Source organism: Prunus dulcis, chromosome 6 (assembly GCF_902201215.1).
Source record: "Prunus dulcis chromosome 6, ALMONDv2, whole genome shotgun sequence".
NCBI lineage: Eukaryota > Viridiplantae > Streptophyta > Magnoliopsida > Rosales > Rosaceae > Prunus > Prunus dulcis.
Genome location: NC_047655.1, coordinates 6,788,010 through 6,798,142, shown reverse-complemented (window position 1 = coordinate 6,798,142; position 10,133 = coordinate 6,788,010). Strand labels below are relative to the sequence as shown.

The following is a 10,133-nucleotide window of genomic DNA, read 5'->3' as shown; positions in this document are numbered from 1 at the left end:
CTTTTAATGAGTTTAAAAGTCTGAAGGTATTCAATTGTGACTTTTAAATAGTCTTTAAAAGTTTAGTTGTATTCAATTGTGAGTTTTAAAGAGTATTTAAAAGTTTTGAGGTATCCAAATATTAATGACTTTTAAAAACTTTGTTAAATAAATGACTTTTCAATACTTTTAAAGGAAATTCTTACTACCAAAAGTCTTGCTAATTTACACCAGACTTTATGAAAATATTGGGAAGCTGAGAAGATAGAACCAAAAAGTCTCCAAACGTCTCCAATTCTTTCTTCCCTTGTTATATCAAGCATCAAGCAAATAGATCTTTTTTCTTCATGGTTAGGGCTCCACTTTGGTATTCCATTGTCATCCACTTCCTTCAGGTTAGTAAAAAAATATTGAATATTTTTCTTCTCTTCTCATCCACACGTTTATTATTGATGAATATTTCTTCTATTAGTAAAAAAAAAGCTGTGTTTGCATATAAATATTTTATTATATTGATTGTCTCATATGCTATGTTTGTTTATAATATTTTATTATATAATTTGTTGCCCCTAAACCCATTAATTTATTCTTTAGGTACTGTTTCTTTACCCATAATTCGTTAGGTGGATAATTTTTTCATATAATATTTACATCCCACATATTAGGTTAGGAGAATTGCTGGAATATAGACTCTTTTGTAATCTAACCATTTCTGTTGATTTGTGAGTGTTTATGAAATATTATTGATGACTGAGTAATATTTATTTATTTTGATAAGAATATGTTACTTGTCTATGTGATTAGATTTGATAAATAAAAATTTAAAAGGTGCATTGGATGCAGTTTACCAATAAGCTATTATGAAAATATACACAATTAATAAGGATTTGTATGTTTTATGTATAAGTCCAATTGTATTGTAAAGTATGTCTATAAAACTCTATAACAAAAGTATATGAAAGTTTGTCACTTAACTTTATAAAGTATGTAAAAGTCATTAAGAATTTGTCAACTAATGCATAATGCATGACATGGTATGACATAATTTTAGTCAAATATTTTATTTGAAAAATTCATGCACCGACAATTTGATTTGACTTGGCTAAATTATTCTTTATTTTATTGTAAAATTTTCCGGTCTAATTCGAACCAAAAATATTGAGTAAAAGGTAGGATGACAATCTTTCTAAACCTCTAAACTATACCTCATTGACTACATATCTAATTTAAGTTATGAGTAATGGATTGTTGCACTATAGAATGTGTTGTTTTTATTTATTTATTAGAATTTTTTGTTTTATTTTTATGATTAAGGTTTATTTCATGAACTTTCTTATAACTTTGGGTTCTAAATAATTGTCTGTTTGGACATCAATTATAAAATTTTGGTTTCCACATAGGTCAATAAGAGTGGGTACGGTCTGGATTTTACCTCAAATCAATTACAAAATAACATTTTGGTTCAGTTTAATTTTGACAAAAATCAAGAAAGAAACCAAATCAATTTAAAATGAGTTGGTTTAGCCGGTTAGGGCCTAAGCTCAATTCTCTTTCAATTTGCATTTTTTTCAACATTATTAGCCCGATTACAATCGAAACACTTTCAAAACACTGTAATTTGACTCATGAATGAATGGTAAAAATATGTAAGCTCTTTGAATTCATTAAATGCTGAAAACCTGTTGATTTTCTAACAAATCAAACACTGGGGGTGTAATGGCAAGTCTCTGATCATGTGTAGCAAGTAGATCCATCAGGCTTCCTTCCCGAGGTAAATTATCTGAGAAATAAGTCTGAGTTAAAGTAATTAAATCAAGCACATAAACATAGTTTAAAAATATATTCCAATTAAACTAGCAAGCAACATGCAGAGTCTCGATCACAATCAAGGAAGATGTCATGGACATTAATGAAATTATTGGAGGTCTCTCCCCAATTGTCCACAACATTGAACGTGCCGACTGTAGAAAGTTGCTTTCCGTGAGGAAACTGTTGTAGCCACTGCTTCCATGTTCGCAAAGCCTTGCATCTTGTGGACAACACATGGACAACAATTCACACGTGCGGCGAATTTTCAAGCCTAACACATGGACAACACATTTTGGGTGACGTGGAGCACGTGTGGCCGTTGGGCTTTCACACGTGGGCAACCCGCTCTGATACCATGTTAACCATGGAGGAAAGAAAATTAGGTTTGGGTGTTTGACAGAGAAAGTTGAAGGGAGAGAGATAGAGAGAGAGAGAGAGAGAGAGAGAGAGAGAGAGAGAGAGAGATCTGTATTTCTGTTATGAAAAGCTGTTACAATTCTCACTAAACTTAAGCAATGCTTAATCTAATGTTTATATAGCTGACAACCTCCTCTAAGTAGCCTAACTAACAATCACGAGTTATACACTGAGAAGCACGTGACCACTCTCCAGCTCATAGCTCAGTTTGCACACCTCAACATCTATATTGTTAACAGCATCAAGATGGCTCATGTGTCAACATTTTGAGCTATGGCAACCGCCAAACCTCTGTCATTCCATTTTACACTATCTAACACTGTTTCAACCTGAAATAATATTACAAAATATTACAGTCGACTCTCATCCATTTGCATATCCAAAATTCTAATGGGAGAGACCTTTTGAATGCACACTTGGAGAAAGTTTTGAAGAATAATTCGGATTGTTATCACCATTGAGAGTTTTCAAATTCGAAAGGAATCCCACTTGGGTTTCATTACAGTGTAACCAAATCAATTATCCTTTTCACATTACAAAGCCAATCCAGTTCAAATAATAGATTACAAAAAAAAAAAAAAAAAAAAAACTTAAAGTGAAATGGAAAAAGCAGAGCAGAATGCTAAAACAAACGTATGCACGTGTGCGTGCTCTCTTATATTATGGGCTCTACGGCAATTCCAAACCCAACCCAAACACGTCTTTGTATTGTTATGTTCAAAAATTGATCTACACACCCAGTTTTAATGCCAAATCTGCCCTTATTTTAAATGAAAAAGGACACTTATAACAACAAATTTTATTGCCACGGCTACTCATTGAAACCAAACTCCCTTCAATTTTCTTTTCACTAAAATGATGATTTCACTCTTCACTAAAATAAAATTTAACCAAATGACCCTCTAGTATAGTAGTTTAGAACAATTGCTCCCTTTTAAAAGGTTCTGAGTTTGAGTCATAGTATTCATGTAGTGTGCGTGAGTTCGCTCATTTCAATAAGAAATGTTTAAAAAAAAATTTAAAAAATTAAATTTAAATTAAAAAAAATGTTTATTATCACAAAATGTCCCTAAGGTTTACGAAACTATCAGATTGCATCCTTAATGTTTTTTTTTGTGTCATTCGTGACCCTCAAAGTTAGTATGCATGATCAAAAACTCCGTTAGTTTGCTGACGTGACATATACATATATCACAAAACATCCCTGAGGGTTCACGCATCTATCACAAATGGTCCTTACGAAATTTTTTAATTTTTTAAATTTAAAATTCATAACATTTTTGTTTTCTTTTTAAAATTTTATGAATTTAAATTATTTTGAAATATATATTATATTTTAAATACATGTGACACTATATTATTGTAGATGTGGGCTCTATATATATGCCATATCAACAAACTAATTGAGTTTTTTTAAAAAAATTTAAAATTTATAAAATTTAAAAATGAAAAAACTAAGGGTTTAGGGTTCATAAATAGTCCTCAAGATTAAAATCCTTCTATAAATGGTTTTTTCATTTATAACTAATTTTAAAAAGAAAACTAAAATTTTATGAATTTTAAATTTTAAAAAAAAAACCATAGGGACCATTTGTGATAGGTATGTGAATCACAGGGATGTTTTGTGATATATATGTATGCCACGTCAACAAACTAAATGAGTTTTTGACTGAACCTAATGGCAGACAGAGACTATTTATGATTGCACATATTAACCTTGAGGACCATGAGTGACACAAAAAAACTTTAAGGATGCAATCTGATAGTTTCGTAAACCTTAGGGACGTTTTGTGATAATAAACCTTTAAAAAAAAACATTACTGGGCCTTGAAATTGGTGTGCATTGTGTCCCCTTGGATTGAAGCACCGGTGCACCCTTTAAGATAAGGTGCTACTTTCCTCATGTGATGGCCTAGAAAAAAGCCTGTAATTGTTAACTTCTTTGTTATTTATAATCTTTTTTATTTTAAGAAAATGATAGTTAATTTTAAGTGTCCTTTTAGAATATGTTGAGTGTGTTGCAAGTAAAGGCATAATATTTTGAAATGTGGGCCTATGTGCGGAGAGCAACCAAAAGCTTGAAGATCAACCTTTTGAGTGTGAAGAGTCAGACAATCGTCTTATTTAAAATTTAGATATGATCACAAGTTATAGGTTTATGATTTACATAAGTAAATAGTAGTATATCTTTGTAGCTTTGTTTTGTGTTATTTGGAAACGACTTGATGGGGTTAAGTGGTCGGTGTATGTTTCCTTCTCGATCAACTAACTTTCCGTCTAGTGCTTTATTTTTCAATTTTTATTATTAGGTTTCGTGATTGAAAAAATCAAATTATAAAAATCTTCTATATAGGTAAGACACATCTCACTTACGATGCTTCCTATCAAATTTGTGCCACTTAGGGCCGAGCCATAATTTTATTTTGAGAGGGTCATAACTAAAATAAAAAACAAGTTTTATTTTCACAAGTTTCTTTTGATGTATGCAATATAACCAACCTTAACAAAATACACAAAATGTAATTTATTTATTATTGAAACATAAAAGAAAATTAAATATCAATGAACCAAACTTTGCGCCGATGATCCTATTGATATCTTATTTAGGCTGTAAGAGTTTTAAACTAATTGATCAAATTTTGTTGACTTAATTAGTTTCATGGGTTGGATTTTATTTATATTTTATTTGCAAGGCTTCTTGTTGGAAACGTATCATTTGAAGATTATGTTTTCCTCTACATGTTTAGAATCAGAAGAAACATTATAATGTTTGATGACTCCTCATTGTCCTTCACCATTTGGCATCATTCCCTATATTATCAATGTTGTTGATGATTGATTGCTGAATAGGTGAGAGACCCACCTTGAACTAGTGCTCTTCTAATATGGAAATTTCTATATGAGAATTGGGTTGGGAAAACCCAAAATGTTTCTGATTTTAGGTCAAGTCAAGTAGGACATGTATAGATTATGTGTGAGTTATTAGATATTACAAAAGGGACTATATATCTTCTTTCTTTTTTTGATAACAATAGGGACTATATATCACTAGGCATGTTGCATGAGAGCTCTAGCGGATGAGTGGCACAAATTGACCAAAACATTTTATCGTCTTATCATAAGTTAATCTAAGATGTAATGGTGGACCTAAATATCGATTTTATAATCCTCATACGCCTACGTCGACTTTCAAGACAAAAAAATCATCATCCATAAATAATAGTGGATTTCATAATATGAACTCTCATGAAAAACAAATCATTCATATAATAATATAGTGAAATTCACAGTAAATTCAACTTCAAATATTTTTTTTTAACTTTCATTAATGGCTCCATTAGGTGATCTTTGTTAGCTATTTTTTGTTTTGTTTTTTCATGTGCTGGTTTGGCTTCTTGCCCTATAAGATTTCCAAAAATGATAATTCGATCAAAATACAATGATCAAAATATCCAACCTAATTTTATTGGCATGGACATGATAAATTAAGAATGTTTCATTTTTGTCTACCATAGACAAAATTTCATTAATCATAAAACGAAGGAAGTTAAGATTTCACTGTAAAATCAATCGGTAATAGAAGAAGTATTGCAAAATGTGGGACAAAACACTGCATATGTGGCCGTTGAATCCAACACACGAAACCTTACTATAATACCACGAACCACAAAACCACTTTTCAATGCGGACAAACACTTTCAACATAAAATTTGAAACTTGAATGGCTATTAAATATTTTATTTAACAATTTCTCAGCAGTATTCTCTTCTTTATGATCTTCCCCCACAATTAAAAGCAAAAAGAATTAAATAAATAAATAAAAAGAATTAATGAAAGGGTAGGATGGTCATTCAATGAAAAAAGAATTTGCTTGTGCAAGGCGACACCATGTTAGCAATCGCTCCTCTCTAGATCCCCAAGCATCTCGTTCTCCTCAACCTCTCCTCCATCTCACTCTTCAGACTCAAGTCGGCGGCGAGAGAGATACCCCCATATATTCTTCACTTTGAGTTTCTTAGGTTTGTATCTCTATCCTCCACTTATTGCTTTAAGCCTTTGTACCCATTTGAATGTTTGTGGCTTTAAAGTTTGGTTTTGTTAGTTGTTTTATTTAAGCTAATTGATGAATTGGGTTTTGTTCAAAGATGGGTTTTAGATTTGGTTTTCTTGTAGAAATTGCATGTGGGTTTTAGGTGTTCTGTTGATGAGTATTATTGTTTGCTGGTCGAATATAATCTTGTATCTGCTACTGGAAGATCTGATCTGATTGGTGCTTCTTGACATTTGTTTATGGTGTTTCTTTTCAAATGTTTGTGTTATATATTATTAGGCTTCATTATCTGGTTTGTGGATTTTATCAGTTCCATGTGACCCGTTCCCTTGAAGCAAAATTAATAGGTGTTGCTTTTCATAATTGTTACTTTGATTTTGAATTTGTGATTTTTTGAGCAGTTAATGGAGTCGAACCAAGCCAAACCCAGCCTACTGTGCAACCCTGAAGCCTCTCAGAGAACCCTGTATTCTATTCTCACACTTCTCGCTTTTCTCATTTTTAATGTTAAATGTATGATGCGTATTTTTGGTATGTGTAGACCTAAAGGATCGAATGGAATGATACATAGACAAGTAAATCCCTTAGTAATTTTAAAGGACTCCTTAATGTAAGAGGATTCATCATTCGAAGGGAAGTAGACTACTCAAGAATTTCACATTTCGTTTATTTTATGTCAAAATTGAATAAAGAATTCAGAAAATCTAATACTAATAAAATAAAAAGAAGAAGGAATCGCTGAAATGTTGCTTGATCTTCTTTGGGAACTTGAGTAAGGAGTAGTTGGGGTTTTATAGAATTTTAAAGTGGGAACCCCTCTCTTTATCTGTATTTGGTGTAACTACTTGAGCCGGATGAGAGGAAACTTTCACGTCCGGTTTTGTAAGGGAGTGATCCTATAGGATCCTATCCAAAATTTTCTTTTGCTAGGCCCATGGCTAAAAAACCTACTTTCTTACGATTATGAGGTTCATTCGAATATGAAATCCAATCATGGGGTTTCGGGGATTTTGCTTTTTATATGACATTTCAATCCTTAAATTCTTATTTTTAAAATTTATTTTTTGAAGGTACCCATATGTAACTGGTACATCTGTGGTGGCTTTGAAGTACAAAGATGGAATTTTGATGGCTGCTGATATGGGAGATTAGCTGCCAATCCAATTTAGATTGTGTTTCAATTTTTAATTATTTTTTGACATAAAGGTTAAAGTCCATCGGTTTATGAACAATGCTCATCATCTCTCTTTTGGAGTTTTAATACTGTTTACGTTGCCAAATTTAGACACCCATGTATGTTCCTTTTCATGTTTCTGTTTAGGTTTGTAACAATATGAAATGATGCATTTACTAATAGGTTCTTATGGGTCTACCCTGCGATACAAGAGTGTGGAACGAATGAAGCCTATTGGAAAGCATTCTCTTCTTGGTGCAAGTGGAGAAATAAGTGACTTTCAAGAGCTATTACGTTATCTTGATGAGCTCATGTAAGTATTGTTCTCAAGAAAAATTATGTAGAAGATACCTTCTCTAATGCTTTCATTGTGATTTTTGTTATGCTTCTTGGTATCATTTGCAATTGGAGTTAAAAAGATTATTCATTTTGAGTTTTATGGTTGTAGCCTATATGACAACATGTGGGATGATGGCAACTCTTTGGGACCTAAAGAGGTCCACAACTATTTGACCCGTGTGATGTACAATAGGCGTAACAAGTTCAATCCACTGTGGAACTCTCTTGTCCTTGGTGGAGTGAAAAAAGGACAGAAGTACCTTGGCATGGTAGGCCTCATATAATCCTTCCCTTAACGCGTTGTAGCATGCTGTGTGCAATTAGGAAAGCTGATTATTTATTTATTCAAGAATAAAGTTTCTGAATGAGCTGACTTAGTTACTTGTCATATTCTTTTATCCCTATCCAGGTTAGCATGATAGGTGTAAATTTTGAGGACAATCATGTAGCTACAGGATTTGGAAATCACCTTGCACGGCCTATTCTTCGTGATGAATGGCATGAGAACTTGACTTTTGAAGAGGGTGTAAAGCTACTGGAGAAATGCATGCGTGTCCTTCTCTATCGAGATCGGTCTGCTGTCAACAAGCTTCAGGTATAGTAATTAATTAATCTTATTTAGTCTATCTTCTGTCATTCTATAATAATAACAGTGCTATAAGCTATCGATTCCATAATATTAAGGCTTGTAAGAAATGATGATTTGACTAGCAATTACTGAGGGCCTTCTTATCTATCTATCTTTTTTTTTTTTTTGATCTGCCATATAATTCACCTATCTGTTATCTTTAATTGTCTTCAACATTTATAAACCTTTTTAAATATGAAACCTGGTAAACCTTTTTAAATATATTTGAAGTGTTTTGTTTTCTCTCTCTCTCTCTCTCTCTCTCTCTCTCTCTCTCTCTCTCTCTCTCTCTCTCTCACACGTTCAAATAGGTTTTCACTAAACTTTTGTCACTCTTGATCTTACTAGTTTGTCATGTAAGAAACTCTCATGAGCCTGATAAGTATTGTAATTCCCTTTCACTGGTGAAGTGCTAGTTATTTACTGGACTATTAATTGGGCTTTAGCTCCGGAAAGTGTTTAAAGTGGAGACAGAGGAAAGGAAAGGAAAAGTATTATGCTAATGAACATGATTGCATGGTTTTGATTTCAATTTTCTGTCGGTATATTTTCCTATTTCTACCCAACAAGTTCTCTAACATCTGTTCTGTATATATTTTATGCAAATCAGAAATCACATTGTACAATGAGTTGCTTGGTAGAATTTACTCATCGTTTCTATTGGTCATACTTATAAAAGGAAGGATTTAGGTCATGATGGGTCATTTAAGAGGGAAATTGTTTTCGATCTTTGGATGTGCTTAATGCTAGATATTGTCTGGTTATGAACATCACATGATTTTAAACACCACCTTCGTCTCTGAAGAGGTGCTGAAGGTTTGTGGCATATGTTTGTGGATTTAGTTTGGTGTGAAACAATTTCCTCCGTTTTGCCTCCTTTGCTAGTAAAGTGAAAACACTTATTTCTAGAAAGTTCTGTTAGTAAAGTGATATTGCACATTTGCACACATCAGATAAAAGCAATGAGATATTATTTTTGTTTTTAAAAGTGAAACTAATAGTTTGGAATTGGCATAGTTGTTGCAAGGCCAAAAAGGAAAATCCAACAATCAGTTTTTAAGGATCTTGATAATTTTGTGCATTGTAAGGGTGGAGTGTATTGTTTTGCTTGAACATGGATTGGCACTTCCTTGTAAGATGACACACTTTAAACTTTGAAATTGCAGATTTCCAAAATCACTGAAGAAGGTGTAACCATCTCTCAGCCCTACTCTTTGAAGACTTTCTGGGGTTTCTCTGCTTTCGAAAATCCAACATTGGGTGCTGAAGGATCATGGTAGTTGAATAGAGGCATGGCTTCTGAACTTGAAACAGCTAACTAGTAGCTAAGTTGAACTTTAATGTGTTTCTACAGTTATTGGAACCAAGAATTTGTAACAGTGTTGACTCGAATATAGCTGGTTGGCTTTTGAGAAACATTTTAGCTATAATACCCATCGTTTTCTTAAATTTGGTGTTGCAGCATCCAACGAGTATGAACTTATTGTAGTGAATGTCTATTTTCCTTTGAATCATTTGGCCAGTACGTGGTTTGAAGATCATATAATCGGTTGCGGAATACATACTTGCATACATTTATATATATATGCAATAATAGGAATAGGAATTCTATCCGGCATCTGATTTTCTTTGTTTTCATACAAAATAGAGTGGTCTTTTTCTAAAATTTTTGGGATACCGGGGACGGTAGGAGGATATCATGGATTGTTGTTAAGCAGGAGAAATGAGTTCTTGTT

General features: G+C 32.6%; 1 protein-coding gene across 1 annotated transcript; it reads left to right on the top strand.

Moving 5' to 3' along the window:
• The first annotated feature begins 6,093 nt into the window (after window positions 1–6,093).
• LOC117632261 (proteasome subunit beta type-4-like) lies at window positions 6,094–9,861 on the top strand. The gene is made up of 7 exons (XM_034365698.1): window positions 6,094–6,224; window positions 6,658–6,722; window positions 7,327–7,403; window positions 7,614–7,743; window positions 7,879–8,038; window positions 8,179–8,364; window positions 9,564–9,861. The coding sequence occupies exons 2-7, from the start codon at window positions 6,661–6,663 to the stop codon at window positions 9,675–9,677; spliced, it is 729 nt and encodes a 242-aa protein (XP_034221589.1). The 5' UTR covers window positions 6,094–6,224; window positions 6,658–6,660; the 3' UTR covers window positions 9,678–9,861.
• Window positions 9,862–10,133: the final 272 nt, after the last annotated feature.